This window comes from Malaclemys terrapin, chromosome 18, assembly GCF_027887155.1.
Source record: "Malaclemys terrapin pileata isolate rMalTer1 chromosome 18, rMalTer1.hap1, whole genome shotgun sequence".
Lineage (NCBI taxonomy): Eukaryota > Metazoa > Chordata > Testudines > Emydidae > Malaclemys > Malaclemys terrapin.
This window is the reverse complement of record NC_071522.1, coordinates 17,811,691-17,833,444: the sequence shown is the minus strand read 5'-3', so window position 1 is coordinate 17,833,444 and position 21,754 is coordinate 17,811,691. Positions and strand designations below refer to the sequence as shown.

The 21,754-nt window shown below is 42.2% G+C and overlaps 1 protein-coding gene across 2 annotated transcripts; it reads right to left on the bottom strand.

Annotated features, from left to right (window-relative positions):
- Positions 1-5,699: 5,699 nt before the first annotated feature.
- DERL2 (derlin 2) lies at positions 5,700-21,564 on the bottom strand. Of its 2 annotated transcripts, XM_054008541.1 has the most exons (7): positions 21,455-21,564; positions 18,883-18,948; positions 16,296-16,369; positions 15,675-15,768; positions 14,868-15,063; positions 13,261-13,351; positions 5,700-6,853 (listed from the first exon to the last, which is right to left on the bottom strand). In XM_054008541.1, the coding sequence occupies exons 1-7, from the start codon at positions 21,545-21,547 to the stop codon at positions 6,748-6,750; spliced, it is 720 nt and encodes a 239-aa protein (XP_053864516.1). In that variant the 5' UTR covers positions 21,548-21,564; the 3' UTR covers positions 5,700-6,747. The 2 variants fall into 2 exon arrangements, with proteins under 2 accessions (XP_053864516.1, XP_053864517.1); XM_054008542.1 differs by lacking the exon at positions 18,883-18,948 and having other exon boundaries at positions 21,455-21,562.
- Between the last annotated feature and the right edge of the window lie 190 nt (positions 21,565-21,754).

The following is a 21,754-nucleotide window of genomic DNA, read 5'->3' as shown; positions in this document are numbered from 1 at the left end:
GATCAGCTCCCGCCCCTCGCCCACGTGTTCCCGCGGCCGGCCGCGCACGGGGATTACCGCCCGGCTCCGCGACACCCCGCCTGGGACTACAACTCCCAGCCTGCCCCGCTCCCGCGGCCTGCGTCCCACTAGCCCAGAGCGGGGCAGGCTGGGAGCTGTAGTCCCCACAGCCGCACGTGGAGCTGGTCTGCGGCCCACCTTAGCATGCTACAGGGTGGGCCGGGCCTGCGGACCTTACCCTGGCCACGCTGGGTAGGGGCCGTCCATAAGGTATTAGGGGTGGATCCTTAATTATGGTGGTTATGTCACTATTAGAGGGGTGGGTGTCTTGAAAAAATCCTCCCAAAATGTTATGTAATTTATGGACAACTCCTTACTCTACCCCCTTTTCCCCCCAGGCTACCAGCTACTTGTTAATAAAAGAGTGAGAACACATGTATAAAGTGCACAGACACAAGTAAAGAGGCACCTATGTGCACCCCACCTTTGCTATCTCAACTTTATACTGATAAAACCCTATGTGTCGGGATGATTTTAAGGCTTCTAACATATCCCATAGTAAGGCATCCACTTACCCGGCCTATTGCCATAGGCATATTCACATGGTTTTCTGCATCTTGTCTTCAATCACCTGAGGAGTGCCAGAAGGAAAAGTGCATGGAGACAGAGTACTGAGGAGTGTGTGCTCAAGCCTTCAACCATACAAAGGATGATGGAAAAGGGGACAACAGAGAGGAGCACTGGGGAAGTCAGAGCCTTCCAGCACAAAAGAAAGGGGATGGAGTAGGTCGAAAGAGGACAAAGATCTAAGTTTAGGAGTCAAAATGAAGAGGATCTGAAATCTTGGATTAGAAAAGAAAGAACAGAAGAGGGATATAGAGATGAAAGAAATGCGCCAAGCAGTTCCAAATGGCTCCCAGGCCTAGAATTTCTGCTGGTGTCCCTCCACCAAGGGCATTTGACAGTCCATGGTCACCACATTCAAAAATACACTGAAAAGTGGATTAAACACACAAACATTTACCACAGAAACAGGCTTAAAACATCCCTTTTAAATACTGTTTCTGCCCTTTTTTGCTAAAGACATCCACTACCCCACTGTTATGCTGAGAGATACTGGTGACAATCACAAACCTCTGAGACTGGGTATGAATGTACCCTGCGATTAACGTAACTGTCAGGATGAGTTAATCAAAAAACCCAGCAAAACCTCCCCCACACACACACCCCTCAGACAAAGGAAGGGGTGTGAACCCACACGAGGTTTTGGGGGTTTTTTGGCTGAATATTGTTTGGCTATTGTTTGGGGTAGAACAGAACAGAGAGGCACAGGCAAAAAGTAAGGAAGCCAAGCAGTAACTTGTGAGCACAGTGTGACCATGAAAAAAGCTAGAGAGAGCTTTTGGGTCTGGTGCTGGCTAAAGAGGCTCCAAGCTGTAAGCTAAAAAACTGCTCCTTTTTGTTTCTGGTTCCTCCTGCATTTGGAGAAGCAGGGCTTTGTACCTTTCCTTATAAATAAACAAGACTGCAAAGAAAATAGCAAACTCCATCAATTTCTGCTTCCAACTGGAACATCCCCAGGGCCCTGAAATTTGACTTGCCGCTTTTCAACCTGAGTGGCTACAGTACCATTCTTTGGGAACATTTCTACCAGAAGTCCTCATGGGAGACTGGGCCTAGGTCTAACACTTCTTTTCTCTGTTCTGATGGAAGGTCCAACTGAAATGTGGAAATTATCTATCTCCTTTCTCCAGACAGGGAAGAAGGCAAAAGATAGTGTATTTAACAGTGAGGACAGAGTCACCTAGCCTAATGGAAATAAGGTCACCCTGTTAAATATCTCAATACTAGCAGTATCATCTTCTGCAGTTCACTTCCCCTTGGAATTAACTAATTACACCTCTACCTCAATATAACGCTGTCCTCAGGAGCCAAAAAATCTTACCGCGTTATAGGTGAAACCGCATTATATTGAACTTGCTTTGATCCGCCGGAGTGCGCAGCCCCACCCTCCCCAGAGCACTGCTTTACCGCGTTATATCCAAATTCGTGTTACATCGGGTCACATTCTATCGAGGTAGAGGTGTACTTTCTTAAAGATTAGTGTCCCGGGGCATGGAGGAATGGGCAGTTTATTTTTATTTTTAAAAGTGTACAAGCAGCAGCTTAAGCACAAGAATTCGGGAGTCCTGCTTCTGAATTTTAGGCCCAAATATGACACAACACATGGGTAAATTACTTGTCCCCTCTCCATTATTTCACCAGTATTGGGCAGTCACCATAGAATCATAGGACTGGAAGGGAATTCGAGAGATCTTCTAATCCAATCCCCTGCACGCAAGGCAGGACTAAGTATTATTTAGACAATCCCTGACAGGTGTTTGTCTAACCTGCTCTTAAAAATCTCCAGTGACAGAGATTCCACAGGCAATTTATTCCAGTGCTTAACTACCCTAGTAGGTAGGAAGCTTTTCCTAATGTCCATCCTAAGCCCCCCTTCCTGCAATTTCAGCCCATTGCTTCTTGGCCTAGCCTGAGAGGTTAATGAGAACAATTTTTCTCTCTCCTCCTTGCAAAAAACTTTTATGTACTTATGTTATGTCCCCCCAAAGTCTTCTCTCCTCCAGGCTAAACAAACTCAGTTTTTTCACTCTTCCCTCATGGGACATGTTTTCTAGCCCTTGAATCATTTGTGTTGCTCTTCTGTGGACTCTCTCCAATTTGTCTACATCTTTCCTGAAGTGTGGCACCCAGAACTGGACACAATACTCCAGCTGAGGCCTAATCAGTGTGGCGTAGAACAGAAAAATTACTTCTTGTGTCTTGCTTCGTTGCTTCCTACCATGCTTCCCAGCACACTGCAGCAAATAAGCTTACCTAGCTGCACGGAAAGAATACAAAATTAACTCGCTGCTTTAGAAAAATACTCCAACTTCAGTTTGGGACAATGTTGACTTTGGAATCTGAAGGTGGGAAAGTCTCAACCAAAGCTACCGTTTTAGAATCACAAATGAAACACCTGAAAATAACTATGGCTGGTTCCTTATCAGTAGCCACCACACCATCTCCTACACCATTTGTGTAACGAATATTTACTTCAATAAAGTGTGAGTGCCTGAGGTTTCAAAGAGATGAAGCTTAAGAGAGTTTGAGAAACAGCTTTCCAAACTAAAGTATAATACAAAGGCTCTGATGTGGAACAATCACTGCCACGTATTGGGAATCTAATTTGGCTAAGCAAGTGTTTTCTTCAGTGGTTCTTGCTACTGTTAAATATTTTATACATGCAATTTATGAAGTGCAATACTTTTCTTCATTTAAACTTTGACAAGCGGTTCAGAGGATGAGCAGCTTTGTTTTTAGACTATGACTAAAATTCTTCACATATTTGTTAAGCACTTAGCTGGCCTAGAAAATGTCTTATGAACATGCAGTCTGTCCCATCACCTAGCCACCTACCCTCCTTGAATGATCTCCAAGGAAAGAAGAATGCCGTAGAAAGTGCTGTTAGCAATTTGACACACAGCACTCTCACCAATAGTACAGGATGGTGTTTGGGGAAGCAGTGTTCACTTATAGTCATTAAAGACCGTTTGGCATTTTTCCACAAGAATAAGGTTATTACATATTTGGATAACTGCATTCCACCTCCACAATATTTTACTGCCACTTAAAGTGGCTGTATGTCCTGTCAAACTGTTGTTTACAATTTCTCAACACTATTATTAGTGGCTATAACTTATGGAAATGGTAGAGGTAGTTCAGCTTTCGGTGAAATTTAAAAGAACAACAGTCGTTTAAAGCCATATAAGTACCTAAGACAGACACAAAAAAGGTGGCTTCTTCCTATTTTAAGTTCAACAGATGATTTGTCTCTCTCTAAAGTATATGCCTGAGTTATTATAGGACTATAATGGGGAATACTGACCATTTGAGGTCAGAGAGGGAAGTCTGGGAAGCCAGGCTACCCTGTTCCAGGAGTCCCAGAGCAGTCAAAGGCCTAGGGAACAGCAGAGGCAGATGCTGGAAGAAACAGATAGTCCCAGAATAATAGTGTCTGGAAGAAACCAGGACCAGGAGCCTTGTAGTGTAGAGTGGGATGGGGCATAGCTTCCTTACCCCCCAATCCCCCGGCCATCCAGGACAAATTCTGGGAAGGAGAGCAGCATATAATCTATGTCTTCCCTCACAAGGGTGTAAAAAAGCTTAAAGAAATGTAAAAGAAATGCCAGAAAAGAGCGCAACAAGTAAACAGAGCTAGGAAACAACAGGCCACGAAAAGCCATTATATACTATAACAAGCCAGCAGCTGTCTCTCTAGCCACATAACTCAGGCAAGCAGTCTCCTCCTATACTTCCTATTTCTTTATGATAGGCACCTCTCAATATCCCAAGCAGATTTACTTCAACATCTTCTTTAATGGAGCAGTAGGCCCGTCAGCCACTAACCAGGCCTGCAGCTTGCTGGTACTTAGCCTGACAAGCCTGCCTCCCCTTTATGTTAAGCGAAGACAGGGGTCTGGGTGACAGGAGATAGAATTCACTGCCCTGAAACAACGTCAGCTGCATAAAATTCTATGGTCTGGAGATTAAGGAACTGGTGTTGCTCCCCAGCGACATAAGTGGCTTCAATTGCAAACAGTACAAGTTTCTGAAAGTATTAAAATATGGGAAGGTGCAAGGCATAAAGACTAGACAGCATCTGCAGACAACTACATCATGAGGTATTTCAGGATAGCCTATACGTCATTCCCTCATCTTATTTTTTGAGGATGCCTCTAGCACCACACTTCTATTAATATGCTCTTTAAAACTTGACTTTGAGTACAAATTAACAATAAATATACTGCAAAAAGTAGCAAGTAGTTTCAGTAGACGAGCCTGGGTCTTGATCCTTATGAATATATGCATATGCTTCTTGTTACAGCAGTGAGAAACAGACCTCCCTTTTACAGACAGATTTTGGTCCTAGCTACAGAATTGTCCTTTAGCACCAACCCCTGCCTGCTAACAGTCCACCTGCAGATTAACAAGAGTCTCTATAAAAAAAATTGAAACATGAATCTAATCAAATTGCCCCCTTCCCCCCCACCCCCCAAAAGTTAGACCCCAATACATTCTTACCTCTCAAAAGGATAAAAGTAGGATTTAAAACACAGGCCAAGCCATTTTCTAGACCAAGAGATTTTTGTAAGTCTCAAACTCTTATTTTTAGTGATACATTGCCATCTGTACTAGCTTCCTGTTATATTGAGATGAAGTTTTACTGGCAGTTACTGGCAGACGGAAGACTACGGAAAACCACTCAGTTGAGACATTTGAGGTGTACAACTCATCATCAGCCCCCACCAAAACATCAGAGTACACACCTCCCACTCAATTTTTGAAATTCATGATTACGATGGATGGATACCTTCAGTGATCAGAAGTGGGATACAAAACCTCTCGAACAAGTCACTAGTTCAAATCCAATCCAGGTTAGCTGGTCCATTCTGTGATAGCTGTTCAGTGGCCTATGTGAAATGAGTTGCTGTCACTCCAGTTCTTGTTGGCTAGATGTCCATATCACTCGCAGCCCTCTCGTTAGCAGTCTCTGCAGAGTTCAGGGACTGAATTTAGCACACAACATTAACAACCCTCTTCTCTACAGGGTGTGGCTGAGGCATGTTGGTGAGGAAATTTAGGATTTTTGCCATGTCTCCAGGGCTGTCACTGGAACCTTTTATTAACACCAAAATACCACATCAGGGAGCTTTCATGTTTGCAGCAAGCATCTGTTAAACTTTCTCTAGCCTCGTCTTCTTTTCTACCATTTCCCTCAAATCAACAGATTATGCAAGAAGGTAACAAGCAGTCACAAGACATTTTATTTTATTCACTCACTATCTCAGAGCTATGAGTATCCCAGTCTAAGAGCTACTAGTCTAAATTATATGGGAAAATCTTTCACAGCATTCTGAATAATTTGCTGACCACTTTGGGAAAAAAAAGAGCTAGATTTTTCAGAACTATACATGCATATTTGCATTTTCTACTGCATGTATAAGCATCTCAGTGAGATTCATACCTGGCTATTTGCATATATGTAGTTCAAAATAATCTGGATCAAGATGTATTCTCAGCCTGCAAGCTAGGTTCATAATAGGGCTCGTACTGGAACTATAGCAGTCTACTTTCATAGAATTAGCAAGGTAAAATTGGCACCATCCAAAATTAAAATCCTGTCTGACTCAAAAGAAAACAGGCTTGGAAATTTATTGTATTTTGCTTCATACCAGCCTTAGACAACAAGAAGAGGGAATCACTTTAAAAGATCTCACACGTCTCCTTTTTATCCAATGAGAAAAAAGTTAAAGCCAAAGTTTTATTTTGTCCCTCAAAGTTTCCCATACAGTTTCCTGTATCAAATAACTTGGAAAAAATGCCTTAGAAACATTTTTAAAAGAGTACGCATGGTCTTGTTAACTGAAGTTAACAGGAAATGGTTTCCAGTTGGGTTGGGGTTTTTTTTGGCTCCACTAGATTATGCTTTCAGTACCAATACAACAAAACCCCTGGTGTAGAAAGACACTGGTAGTCTCCTGGAAATGTCTTGGATTAGACAGACTGCCATATCATAAAGTGCTTCTTGTATTCAGAACCATAAAGCTGTAAAGTGTCCTTCCTGCAACAAGGAGAAAGAATTCCCAATATGGTACTTCAGTTTAGTTCCTTCCAGTTATGTCTGGGTATTGGCACAGCCATTTATTAGCCTCCGAGGCGCTGACCTTCACCCCATGCAAATCCTCCTGGTCGCTCTTCGGGCAGCGGATTGTAATTGGGATCATCTTCTGGTGTATCAAACATTGCTTTCCTGAAAAGCAGAAGTTATATGTAAATACACAGTTCAACTTGAGGCAAGCAGTCAATGTAACATTCTCACTACAAGATCCAGTATGCAATAGTGTCAGTCATTTAAATCCAAGTCACTTTTGTCCTCTAGCTGAGATCCAGTCAGCTCATATAGGGCAGATCCTATGATGCAAGCCCTTCAAAATTAAAAGTTTAAATAAGAAGATCATATAAGACTCAAGTTCAAATATACATTACTCCTGACAACAGGGTCAGTGAAACTGAATCGGTAGCCTTGTCTACAGCAGCTACAGAAGCCACATTAACACATCCCTAGAAAAATATATCTAAACATACTTAAAAGAACAGCATTAACAGTTTTCTTAGCCAGTGGAGACATGCCCCAACTTAAACCAATTTACAGGAACATGCTACAGACTACGTGGGACCAAGATATTGGGTGGAGTATTTTAAAGACCACCAATGAGGCTGGAATAATTAGTCAAGTCCTTGATTTACCTCAAAAACCTTCAGTATCCTTTCACTAGCAGCCTCTATAAATATAGTTTTGTAACCTAGTTAACAGCACAGTTCAGCCACGGCAATTCTAGTCACTAAGCCATATTATCACCTTTTGGCAAGAATCCTATAAAGAGAAAATGTAAAATTTTCTGACTAATGAGTCTAAGGCTTGGTCTACATTACAGAGTTAGGTCGCCGCAAGGCAGTTTATGTCAACCTAATTATGTCAGTGTACACGCTACAGCCTTGCTCCCACCTATGTAAGTACCTGACTACACTGACATAACTCCACCTCCAGGAGAAGTGAAGGGCTTATGTCGGTGCAGTTAGGGTGATGCAGTGTCCCGGTAGACACTGCATTACTATCATCGGCTGTTGGCTGTCGTTCTTGTCAATTTCTCGGCCCCCGCTGGCTGCCCTGAGGCTCCTGGCTCCCCCGCCGGGACATAGAACTCCCTGCTAGGAGCCTGGGGGGTTGAGGGGGGCACCCAGGCTCCTGGCGGTGGGGAGCCAAGAGCCCAAAGGTTGAGGAGGGGGAGCTGGGCTCCCAGCGGGGAGCTGCCTGTGGAGCTGAGAGCCCGGGCTCTGAGGCCTCCATACTGCCTCTCTTATGTCAGTGGAAGTGCTTCTCATGAGGACACGCATCACCAACAGAAGGAGGGTAGTGTGGACATGAACCACCAGAATAATTACCGCAGTGGTTGTAAGCTGACCTAACATAGGTCAACTTACGTTTCTAGTGTAGACAAGCCCTAGGATTCAGGTCACCAGGCAGAAAGATTTTAAAGCAATCCCAACATGCCTTCTTTTTGATTGGTGCCTGGAATCAACTTGAAGCTCTAAGGTTACTTGCTGGTTTCCATGCTGGACAGGATGAAGAGTAAGTATTAAGCTAAGCAAACAAAAAAACTAAGAAGGTTTGAGTAGGTCCTATTTGTCAAATGAAAAGATGGAGGATGAATAATTGTGAGGGAGGGAGCGGTAGGCATGTTGATTGGAGGAAAGAGCCTGACTGTCAAATCTGATTTCCATACATGATTCACTATTACAACATGCTATTGCCCTAACAACTGGAAGACAGGAACTCCTAGCTCACTCTGTGCCATGTGTTAAATCAGTTGTCAAGGGAACAGGATTATGTATAGGGGGGGAGGGATAGCTCAGTGGTTTGAGCATTGGCCTGCTAAACCCAGGGTTGTGAGTTCAATCCTTGAGGGGGCCACTTGGGAATCTGGGGCAAAATCAGTACTTGGTCCTGCTAGTGAAGGCAGGGGGCTGGACTTGATGACCTTTCAAGGTCCCTTCCAGTTCTAGGAGATGGGATATCTCCATAGTGGCTCTTTATACTCCTGAGATAAAAACATCTCAGTCTTCCACACATTTTAGTTTGGTCAACTAACAATTTTATAGTTATCATTACGTTACTACCAAAATGGAGTGGTTACTTACCTTTAGTAACTATATTTCTTAGTTACTGTTGTTGCCCATATGGATTCCACAACCCACCCTGCAACCCTGTTTTTGTGCCGTTCTCTTTATCTGGGATTCTGACTTAGCAATGGAACTGAAGGATGGTTGTGGCTCCTTTGGGTGTGGACAAAAGGACATGCATGGCATAAACGGAAGCCAATGGATACTGCTATTCAAAATATTCTAATTTCACACACATGTGCACTTAGAGTGGGATCTACATGAACACCATATTCTAAGAACCACCGTTGTTTTCTGGTTCTGAGGTGGCTACCAGAAAAAAAGCCACATTTATGTCAACCTCTGGTGTTCCTATGTGAAATACAGCAGAGAGTCTCTTGAAGTAACAGCTAATCATTCAAAAACTGTCTTCCTTGCCACCTAGTTTCATGCTGATCAAGTGAACCAAAGCCACCGTTAATTCGCTCTACTGAAAATTATATGAACAGCACAACTGGATTGAAGGAATTTGAAGTAAAGACATATGCATGAATCTGAAACTGACATGCTCAGTGGTTGAAACAACAAGACTCAAAACAGATAAGGAGAAACTTTGTACTTTTCATATGAGCTAACCTTAAAAGCAGTTTCAAATTGCAGAGGCACCCTCCTCTAAGCCAAGTACAGGCAGCTCAGGGAACAAGAGCAAAAATGGGCTCCAAATTCATCTAAGCTACAGCTAAGCACAAAGGGGCATACTGTACTTGCTGGTCTGAGGGGGAAATTTTCAACTAGTGAACAAGAAGTGACAGCCAAAGAAAACATCAGTCAGCTGCATGGAAACAGATGAGTGAACAGTACTGAGCAATGAAACAAGAGAACATGGAGGAAAAGAAGAAAATCATGGAGAGACTTCAAACTAGCCATAGGAAAAACAGGGCAAAACTCCCCCATTAGCCAATACACATGTTAGGCAGAGTATTAATATGAAGTGTTGGGAAGTTATGTTAACTGTGTATTATACTCTCCTCACAATTCTGTTCATCCATGTCAAGTATCCCATAACACCTTGCATTAGCTGAAGTAAGCTTTGGCTTAAGTAAATAGGAAAAATGTCAGTATCAGGACATATGAGTGTGTTACCATAAACAAGTAGGGAGTTATTCTCACAAGCCATTACTGGAATGTCCCAAAGGAAAAGATATATGATTGTTCTACCCTGGTACCAACCTACGTGCCTTCACACCCCTTGGTATGTGGCATGCCCGTGTTCAGAACAAAGATAAGGGGCACACCATGTTACCAGAAAAAGAAGATAGAAAGATGATTGGTTAAATCTAGTTTCAGATTATGTACTCAATACCTATTACTTATAAACAGGTGGGTATAAAAATATAGCTTTAGGAGTGCAACTTTGGAAGCACATCTTCTGTGTAAGCTGCATGTAACAATGCTGCATGAGATGCTTCCCAGAGATTGGTATTGTATTGAACCTTTTTCCTTTACTAGATTATTATGCAATTATGGCAATAAACCTGACTGATATAGGTTATTTGGTCTCTTGACTATATTTCATAACAAACCAAAGTGTGGTGAAACAATTAACTATACAATTTATCAAATCCTACAATCAGAGGAAGTCCTTTGGGAGAGGTATACAAACACAGAAAGTCAGACAAAAATGCATAGAGAATGAGGGGATTTCAATGTCATGGGTTCATCTGAAACATGAATAAATGATAAGCAATAGGCAACATGAATTTGTCAAGAACAAATGCCAGACTAACCTAATTTCCTTCTTTGAATACAAAACAGGAAACAACAGACTAGGCAGCAGGTACTGCTAAAAAAGATCTAGGGGTTATAGTGGATCAGAAATTGAACTAAGCCAAAGTGATGCAGTTGCAAAAAAACTAATAATTCTGAGGCATATTAACAGGAGTGTCATACGTAAGACACGGGAAGTAATTGTTCCACTCTACTCAGCACTGGTGAGGCCTCAGCTGGAGTATTGTGTCCAGTTCTGGGCACCACATTTTAAGAAAGATGTGGACAAATTGGAGAAAGTCAAGAGAAGAACAATAAAAATGATAAAAGGTTAAGAAAACCTGACATATGAGGAAAGGTTAAAAAACTGGGCATGTTTAGTCTTCAGAAAAGAAGATGATGGGGGGGCCTTGTAACAGTCTTCAAATATGTCAAGGTCTGTTATGAAGAGGATGATTAATTGTCCTCCATAGTCACTGAAGGTACGACAAGAAGTAATGGGCTTAATCTGCAAGGGAGATATAGGTTAGATATCAGGAAAAACTTTCTAACTAGAATAACAGCTAAATACTGGAATAGGTTACCAAGGGAAGCTGTAGAATCCCCATCACTAGAGGTTTTTAAGAACAGGTTACACGAACACCTGTCAGGGATGGCCTAGATATATCTGGTCCTGCATCAGTGCAGAGGGATGGACTAGAGGACCTCTTGAGATCCCTTCCAGCCATATATGTCTATTATTATTCAGAATTAAATTATTGTAGGGTGGCACTAGAGACTATTTGGAAGCAAGGAAGAAGTTGTGCATATAAATGAAGCAGTAAGAATGATGGGATAGAATAGTTATGGCTTCCAATTAGCGTTATTAAAAGATGTAAGGATGAATTTCTTACAGCTAACGTTTAAAGAACAGTATTCAGAGAAGAAATAGGTCAGTGTAGTATTAAATATCTCTTCATATCTATGGAGAGATGTGCAAACATCAGCTGATCTTCATAATATATCGGAGATAGGCAAGTGTCTCCATTTCACAGTTGAAAGGCTAAAGTACAGAGAGGTTGACTTGTTAAAAATCAACAGAAAAGTCTGTAGCTGAGTCAGAATTACAATTCAGGATTTCCCAATTCCCAAAATCATACTTAATCCTGTAGATTATGCTGCCAATCAAACCAGTTTGAGAGATTTCACCTCTGTGGGTATCTGTTTACCAAGTGCCCAAAAAAGTAATTTACAAACACAAGGAATTAGACTGGATATAAAAAATTATACCCAAGATCAAAACTTGAACAAAGAAAGTGAGAGTAAATTTAGCTTTCAGTCTTTGGCAGTAGTATAAAAGTTTGTGCTGTTATGTAAGGCAAACCCTGGCTGACACTAAAATAGCTAAAGGAATTATATGATGTTATGTTCACAAAAGGAGTGACACGACACTCAGAAATATTTTCAAAAGGGAGGATGGAAAATACCGAGTTGAAGACAAGACTACAGCAGACACATTTAAGAAGATTGCTATGTCTGAACATTCACAAATTTAGGACATGACAGGATTCATAACCAGTCTTCTGAACAAAGTGACTCAAGAAGTCCCAAAATATTGGTGATCAGACACTAGACTGGATCTTAAGTGAAGCCCTGTGGATGAAATCATAGAACAAGAACTGTCCCCCACTTGGTCCACAGACATCCACTCTACCAGGTGAGCCAAAGGGAACCTGCCAATGGCTGATAGCTTAGACCCCCATCTATACGGGGGGAATTGACCACCATAGCTATATCTATTGCAGAATAACTATTCCATTCCAGCTATTTCAGTATAATTTAGTTATCCTGCAATAACTCCTTTGTGTGAGCACTCTATTCTGGAATGAGTGATTTTATTCCAAAATAATTACTCAGCTATCAAAGCAAAGTAATTAGTCCAGAATAAAAATCACTTTTATTCCAGAAGAGTGTCCACCTGGGAGACATATTCTAAACAGCTATACCAGTCAATTTTCCCATGTACACAAGGCCTTGCTTGTTTAAAATATCAGGTTTAGAAATCAAATCTAGACAGGATCAACTCAGCAATACATCATTCTGAAGGCAAGAATGCCAGACAGTTTGCGATCTTAAAAAATGAGGTCTTGTCTGCTCTATACAGAGAATTTTCAAGAGGTTTACCCCGTCCTTCAGGAAAGTTCCCCATATCCATTCTAGTGTGCAGTGTTCCAGTTGGTTACTATTCTCTGCCCAAGAGATGAAAGAATATGAATGGCACCGTGTAAACAGCACATAGTCTGTCATGTATTTTGTGATCCTTTTGGATGGTGGGGAGGGAAGGGAGTAGCTACCTAAGTGTAAAATATTAGCCACATTAAGCTTCTCACTCATTTTATGTATTTTGCACTCTGAACTCATTCTGACACTTTGTCTTAAAACGGGTTTCTTTTAACAGATTCAGATATATTTGGTGGCACCAACAGGCAAATTGTATTATGGATTTTAGTTGGCATAGAAGTTCTTGGACCTTTTCAGAAGTTAGACCATGTCTTAAGAGTGCCTCTTGGATCCTCTCCCCCTCTGGCAACTGTAACACCCATGTGACGACTACAGCAAATGGAACAGTATGATGAACTCAGTGCCATTTATCTCAAATTTCCAAATTTACTTGTATTTGAATTAGTTTAAAAAAAACATTGTGTACAAACACATTCGTCCATGTGCTACAAATTAGAAGGTAACACTTACAAAATAGATGGTGTTTTCAGAAGCCGTCCACCACCAGGCTGATTAGGAAAGATATCCTCTAAGAAAAAATATATGTGTCCAACTGCGATCCCTAGAATCAATAAAAAAGGAAACTGAAGTTGAACTGGTGACTTTCAATATTGCCATTATACCACCTTTAAAATGTTTCACTAGATGTTTTTATAAAATAAAAAAAGACAAGCTGTGTTTGATGCCCTTTGTAAATAGCATGATGTTAAAAGGAACTGAAGTAGCATGGTACATACTCACCGCAATATAAAATACTAGAATTAAATGCCATACTAGAAGAGATCTATAGCATAGTGAGTCATATAAATACAAGGAAAAGTCTATCACAACTGTCTAAACACTTTGGTGGTATGGTTTCATTTGTACTGACAAAAATGTCAGAATGCAAGCTGCCGTACACAATTAAGTCTCATGTCCACAGTCAGCCATGGATATCTGGCTCTCTCCAAGTAATGCAGAAGCAAAACACTGCACTACTTAGAGACGTTACAACACAGAGTATGCCACCACGTACAAGAACAATGAAAACTGGTAGAACACAGTACTCTGTACATCGGAGCATGTAAACAATTAGGTCACAACAAAAAATAACCAGGTGGCCTCCTTGCTGCTTTTAATTTTTTTCCCTATAATGAAAGAGGTTAATACACACACTACCAATTGAATGAGCTGACTCTTTTAGTTAAAGGTTTGTCACCTTAATCCCTCAGAGTATAAAACTCACTATTCAGCTAACGTCCCATTTCAGAACGAAAAACTTTTTCAGAAGTCTTTAATGTGGAGGACTGTTTCCTCTTCCAAAAGAAATATAGAATGTATCAGACAATAAGTTGTTACACACACTTTGGAAAACAAGTCTTTTTTAAAAAAAGTTGAAATATCAGAAATACCAAAGTTACAGATACTTGTCAGATGACAAGATAAAGATAAACCGAGCAAGACAGGTAGAGGTAGCCTTTGGAACAAGGTTATGCAGTAAAACCTCTCAGATCCCAGGAAGAGTATTGGATCTGATACAATCACTCATGCAATAAGCCAATCCCAGACCATCGCTCCAGCTCTGAAGACTTCCCCAACCCAGTTTCTTCTCTAGAAGGGTGGCCCGATTTCTGCTCAGCTGTGTGCAGTGAGCGCTTCTGGATCTGAGATAATTCTGAAAATCCTTGTCCTGCAGTCACAGCACTTTCTTTTGAAATACCAGTGGGGCCAGTACAAAGGATTATTGATGTGTGTGGAAACTAAAGATTCCCAATACGCACAGCTGATTAGAAGAAGTGACTCTCAGAGGAAGCAGCACAAAGGGGGAACTGTTCATGAGAGAGAAAAGATTAAGAGATCCATCACCTAAACCATCCAGGCTAATCCTGAAACCATAATCAACCCTGTCATTGGAAGCTTATGGATATCTACTTACCTCTCTAGTAGTGCATCAAAGCATAAATAGCCAACATGGCTTGATAACCCCTTTCTCTTTGCAGGAAGAGGTACTAAGTAGGGGGAGAAGAGACTTTACCTACCAGTAGTTTATGATGGAGTGGCCAAAAAGTCTAAGGATTTCATTTTTCATAGCTTCTTACCCAAAAGATCCACAATGATGGAGTTCCCCAATAGCAATGAAAAGCCCATGAGTACCCAGGGCAGAAATGGGGCCTGGAAGATGAGAAGACCAAAAAAGTTCATACGGACGTAGGGATTCCTGCGGCTCCACACATACACGAGCATTATTGTAAAGGCCTGACCCAGGAAAACCAAGTTCACAAACAAGCCAAAAAGCTGACACAAACAGTTAAAGAAAATATCAGTGCGCGTGACCAACTGTAGAAAACTGAAATATGAATATGCGGAAGACGGGAACCTATAGGCTGCAGAAAAAAAATCGTTTTGGAGGCCAAACATGGCATCAACAAAAATAGACACACCTGACCTTTGAGTCTATAGTTTTCCAAACAAACTTAAATATTTCCTCAGTCAAACAAGACACCTATAGTTTAATCCCCCTTAAATACTCCATGAGGGGTTTATTATTACAGAAGCTATTTTACACACAGCATCTATATTGTGTGTGTGTGTGGGGAGAGGGGGGGTAAATTCACCTAGACAATAACATTTCCTTCAATCCTCATGATAATACTTGTACAGTTAAATAGTATCTTTCAATCTAGGATCTCATCTTTATAGCCTTAACTCAAATATTTAAGTGCAAAAGATCAATTCCACATTTAATAGTAACCACAAGATCTGGAAAGTTTTGAAGCCCACTTAAAATAGAGTCATTCAGACCTCATTATACAAAAAAAGTATTTCTCTATTCATTGACTTTCAAAGCACAGGGTTTGTGTTCTCCGTGTTAATGCTAGCTGTATTAAAACAGTAAAAAAGGATACAGTCATTAAAAGTCCACCAAAAAGGAACATAAATACAAAGTCTGCTGTCCGACCTCGGAAAGACCCCTCCTCAAGCATTCGGCAGTAACGATATCTGAAGGTGTAGGTCAGGAAAGTGTGATACTAATCACATTCAGCAGAAAGATTAAGAAAAAAAACAGCTTTTTACATACCTTCACATAGGTTTTATATACAGAATTCCCAAACATCCTTCACAATTGAAGGATTTTTATAGTAGATTATCAAGCAAGTATTGAAACTGCATGAAGTAAATATGATGGTCTCAGTCCAGTTCTGAGTTAGTGGACAAGTATTCACACCACAGAAAAAATACCTGCCCAATTAGCAGTATTACTGGCTATTTAACTGAAAAGTCTGGTACTACAGAATGAATTCTCACTCCTAGTAGGGTGCGTTCCAAATCAAGATCAAAACAATTAAAGCTCACTGAAAAAGAATTACTGAATTAGGTATTTAGGATGAAATCCTGGCTCCACTGAAGTCAGTGGCACAGAACTCCGACTGAGGTCACAATGTGGTGCAGAACTGGAGCCTTATACAGTAACACAGACACACAGTTTTCATTCCAAAGAGGTGAGATACATTTTTTATAAAGGATACAAAAAAATCATATTAAATAAAAAATTAAATCCAACTGGCCCAAAGAATAAGTAGTTTGTAATCAACCGCCATACCTGTCAGAATAAAAGGAAAACAGATAAGACAACTTAAGTATAAATGGTACCCATCTCAAGTATTTAAATTCTCTACATAGAGAATACAGAAAGAAGTTTCTGTTTAATCCACACAAGCTAAAAGAACTTTATGAAAATGGTTTTTGAACATTGTAATAAGCCAATTTAATGATCTTTTTCAATAGTCTGAGAGACTAAAATTCAGTAAACCGTACTACTCTGCATTAAAGACTTGGGAATACACTGCTATACTCAAATTTTCCAAGTAAACAAAGGCATATTTAAAAACAAAAACAAATATATTTTGCTCATCTTGGCAGTTTAGTTTTAATTATATGCAATACTTAATAGTATATTAGTAAATATTAGATTACATATTTTGTAAAAATAGCAAAGTCTTGGTCTTATAAGACTTCATGACAGCACTTCCTTTTAATTTTTTGCAGAGAAGAAAATTGAAACCCTAAATTTTGTAGGACAATTACTGGGTTTTACAGGCTAGGTGAGTGATGCATCTTCAATTCTACCATATCAAAATTCCTCTCCACAATGAAATATAGACTTGGATTGAAGCAAGATTAGTTCATCTTTAGGAAAGCTAAAGCAATGTTTCATTACCGTAAGTAAACTGTGTGGTCAGATTAATTTTTTTGAATTCTATCTGTCGGGAGGTCAGTATGATTACTTAGAGACATAATTCTGCATGAAGTAGGAGTAAGGGCATCTTGTCAGTTTAACAATTCAGCTGCATTTCAGAACCAACAAGCTTTCATTGTAAGCAATTTTTTGGCTTTGTTATTGTGTTAACGGTTGAGCTGAATCAGTCAGACACATCTTAGCCCCTTGAAACAATCTTTCAGAAGAATCTTTAGTTTGATAGGAGGCGTTGCTCCTTCGGATGACTGCTCACTTGAGAAGAGCTGGCAGGCAGAAAGAGTGGCTAAGCACTTGGCAATCTAACTTTTAATCCATGCGAAGACTGCCCAAAGTTTTAGCAGGTTTATTTGACTTTTAACACTGCATTAGTATGAGCATTCTGAGTAATGCGACAATATTACCTAGACTACTGCATCTGAAATTATGTCCCCAAAATAAGACAGAAGAGCACCATCACACAAAACATACACACTGCAAAATGGAAGGAAATTACTCTGCAAGTTAGACTGAAAACACGTAAAAAGAAATATTACTCCTGGGGGAATTCTGTGCCACTGCACATGCGCAGAATTGATGTCCCCGGCAGATTTCTTTGCTTCTCTGCAGAAAAATGACTTTCTGACGGGGAAGCAAAAGGAAGCCTCAAGAGCGGTCATGTGACCCTCCCCAACAGTATGTTTCAAGTGCCCAGGGCAGCCAGCAGAAAGGTAAATCACTGTGGGGCAGGGGGCGGGACTGAGGAAGACCTGGCTGGTGGCTCCTACCCTGTGCTGGGCTCAGCTGCTAGTCTGGGGAGGTTGGGACTTCCTCTTCCCTGGCACAGCTTCTGGGGCCGGGTCAGACCCACCCCCAGATTTCTCCCTGGCTGTAGGAAGCTCTGCAAACTTCCCACACACACAGTTCCTGCATCCATTGCTCCTCAGCTGCAGGGGAAGGGATTCCTGTGCAGGGAGCTGCTCCCCCATCCACCCAACCCTGGTGCATCCAGACCCACTCATACCCAGACCCTCCCACCAAGCCTCACACCCCCTCCCGATGAGCCCCATTCCCACTGCATTTGGACCACCGAGATGAACCACACGCACCAGGATCCCATCCCCACTGATCCCCACTCCCCCAGCATCTGAACCCCCCACTGACCCTCCCACACCTAGACACCCTGCCGAGCTCTATTCCCCCCACACCCAGACCCCCCACTGCTGAGCCCCAACCACCTTCATCTGGACCCCTGCAGAGTCCCCCAACAGGCCCCTGTGCATCCAGGTCCCCTCCACACCCAGATCTCCCACTGAGCTGCCCGCACCCAGATTGCCCCACACGTGGATCCTGCCTTGCTGAGCCTGCCTGCCCACACAGAGGGGCAGGGCCCTGGGGTGTTTCTGGGGGCAGGTTGGGACCTTGTGCTGTGTCAGGGTTGGGTGCAGTCTCACCGCTGAGCCCATGTCCCGGCAAGGAGCTGCACAGCCATCTCCCACCTCTGTGCAGCCCAGTGGCCTGTGCTGCCCAGTGCCATGCTGGAGCCTCCATATTTATTTGACAAATAAAATTTGCAGAATTTTAAAATATTGTGCACAGAATTTTAATTTTTTTGGCGCAGAATGCCCTCAGGAGTAAAAGATAGCTCCACAAATGTGTGTGCAAGCAAATATAATTTCTTAACTACTGTTTGAACAATGTGACCTATCAAAGCAATGAGTTTTTACCCCTACTTACCTTCACTTGAATGGTATTAGAAACCTTCCGGGGGAAAAAAGATATTCCAATATTCTCAATGTGCAGTTGTGAAAACAAGTGTTACAAGTTTAATAATTTTCTTACAAGGGTGACAACATTTAACATTCAGAAAAAATACTTACTTGAAAGTGTTTAAATATTAATTCGGGGTTAAAATACAGTTGAAATGGTGTGATTAGTTCTAATTGCTGAAATACAAGAGAAAATATGTGACAGGATCAATCCATTAAAGTGCACTTCACTTACTGTAGAGACACAAATAACCTGTCAGTGGTACATTAATCTCTCATGTTCTCTTATTTTAAAAATTATGTGCAAAGCCTAAATTCAGCCAACATATTCAACCTTATGTTCCTTTTACAGACATGCTTGCCCTCCTCCTCTGCCTCCCCCATTTTGTTCTGTGCCTACTTATCACACCTTAGTCCCGTTTAGATTTCAAGCTAAACATCTACCCCGATATAACGCGACCTGATATACTACGAATTTGGATATAACGCGGTAAAGCAGTGCTCCGGGGGACAGAGGGGGCTGCACACTCCGACAGATCAAAGCAAGTTCGATATAATGCGGTTTCACCTATAATGCGGTAAGATTTTTTGGCTCCCGAGGACAGCGTTATATCGAGGTAGAGGTGTATTTGGTTTAGTGGCTATCTTCCATTTTATATTTGTAAAGCACAAAAGACAGTAAGGCTTTGGTCCAGAGATCTGGATTTGGCTCATTTTACATCTGTAAAAGTTTCATTTCACATGCAGGGCTCTATAGAGCCATGAAACAGAATAGTCTTGAGGGGCTTCTGACCACTACTATGACTAGATCATTATTCATCATATAAGGCAAAAAATAATGATCTTTCTGCTTTAAGGAATGTCATCATCTTATATTTTTTCCACCACATAAAAGCATATTCCCCCCTTTAATCTGAGAAATAACTACTGGAAGCTCACCCTAGTTTCACCCAAAAACACTGAGTTTTCAGAAGAATTTCTTGGCAAAGTTTTTCCTTCTCTACATTCCTTTCAAAATAAGAGGTTTCATAGAGTTCCCAGGACACAAAAACTTCTTCAAAGCCTACATCCAATGTATATGTATGGTGCCACTAATGGTACATTTATGTTGCACATTATGCATACGTGTCTAGAACATAAGAACGGCCACACTGGGCCAGACCAAGGATCCATCTAGCCCAGTCTCCTGTCTTCCAACAGTGGCCAATGCCAGGTGCCCCAGACGGAATGAACAAACAAGTCATCATCAAGTGATCCATACCGTCGCCCATTCCCAGCTTCTGGCAAACAGAGGCTAGGGACAACATCCCTGCCATCTTGGCTAATAGCCACTGATGGAACTATCCTCCATGAATTTATGTACTTTTATGAACCCCAAGAGCTCACATAGCTTCAAAAAGTGATATTATATTACATTATATTTTTTAAACTGACACATTCATCTTAAATGAACATGTTTTTAGATTCCTTGTGTCCAGTCACTTGAACGTGGGAAACACTAGCAACCAGCAACCAATTTTCCATGTATTTGCTTGGCCATCACTTTAGTAGCTACATTACTAGAATAACCATTTTATGAAAGGGCTCTGCCATATTTTCCACACTTCTCTAGTGGCCTCATTAATAAGAAATTTTATAACTTTAGCAAAAGGTCATCAAGGAATAGGACACCATTGGGTTGGGTGCTTAATGATTCTGCAGAGGCACAACGGTAAAACACCCTAGACCTCAGGGTACAGCGGCTCTGTAATATAACTACCAGAGAATGAGTCTTGGAGAACTAATTCTCCCCTCCCCCCCAAAAAAACCACAAACTCACACACCCTCTCATGTGGGTACCTGATTCCTTTTCAGTCCCTGTCTTTATCTGTGGTGCAACTGTTAAATGTCTTCCTACCCTCACCCATTTCAAGTACTGGTGGGTTTGGATTTTGTTTGTGCATTCAGCACAGGCTGTGTATACACCTCCAGAGGGTCCTACAGAAATGGTTTTCAACTAGAGGTATGTGTACTCCTGGGGGTAGGCAGAGGTCTTCCAGGGGGTGCATCAACTCATCTAGATATTTGCCTAGTTTTACAACTACATAAAAAGCACTAGAGAAGTAGTGCAACGTAAGTTTCATAAAGACAACATGAGAAAGTCAGCAATTTTTCTGTGGTAGTGTGCGGTGACATTTTTGTATTTTTAGGTCTGATTTTGTAAGCAAGCAGTTTTTAAGTGAGGAGCAACTTGGAGGTACACCAGACAAATCAGAGTACGGAAAGGGGTACAATAGTCTGGGACAGGGGAGCACCACGGCCCTACAGGATAAGGGAGAGACAGACCCACCAGGGCCCAATCAAGCAGGTAACTTAACCCCCAGGCTGCAGGGCCGTTCGCGGTTCGGCGTCTCGGCGATGGACCGAACGCAGCCGCCCGGATTCAGAACCGGCAGAAACGCGGGGGGGGGGGGGGCGGAGGATGGGGGGAGAGCGAGGCTGGACTCGGAGACCAAACCGGAACCGAGCCTGGCCCTGTCTCCGCGCGGCCACGCCTCACAAGCGGGGGCGAACCAGGATGTAGCCTCGTCCCTCCCCCCACGGGCGGCGCTCCAGCCCGTACACAGCGAAGGGACAAGAACGAGGCCGCCGGCCCGGCCCTGCCCTCAGGCCCACCCCGCTGCCCCACACCCCCCTGGCTCACCACGGCGGCAGTGGTGAGGACGCAGGCGGTGGTGTAGGCCCGGGTAACGGGCGGCATCTGCAGGTACTCCTGCCGGAAGGTCTGGTACGCCATTTTAAGGCTCCGCTTCCGCTTCCGCCTGCGCGCCGGCTCGCCTCATTTCCCCCTCCCCCCTCCGCACGCTACACAACCAATCAGCGCTGCCTCCGGCATCCAAAGCCAGCCAATCCTTCGCTTTCTTTTATCTCAGCGGTTTGAAGGGGGCAAAGCCTTTCTTCCCGGACGCTCCGACGTGCCCTGTCGGACGTGCTTTGTGATTGG

Bases quoted from the DNA above. Each gene is read 5' to 3' on its own strand.
- DERL2 (XM_054008541.1), bottom strand. From the start codon at position 21,547: ATGGCGTACCAGACCTTCCGGCAGGAGTACCTGCAGATGCCGCCCGTT. The intron at 15,769-16,295 runs GTATCCTTTATA...CTACACCTTCAG, and splicing joins TTATTTAATATGATTTTTTT to ATATCGTTACTGCCGAATGC. The intron at 15,064-15,674 runs GTATCCTTTTTT...TGTTTGTGTCAG, and splicing joins TTGGTGGACTTTTAATGACT to CTTTTTGGCTTGTTTGTGAA.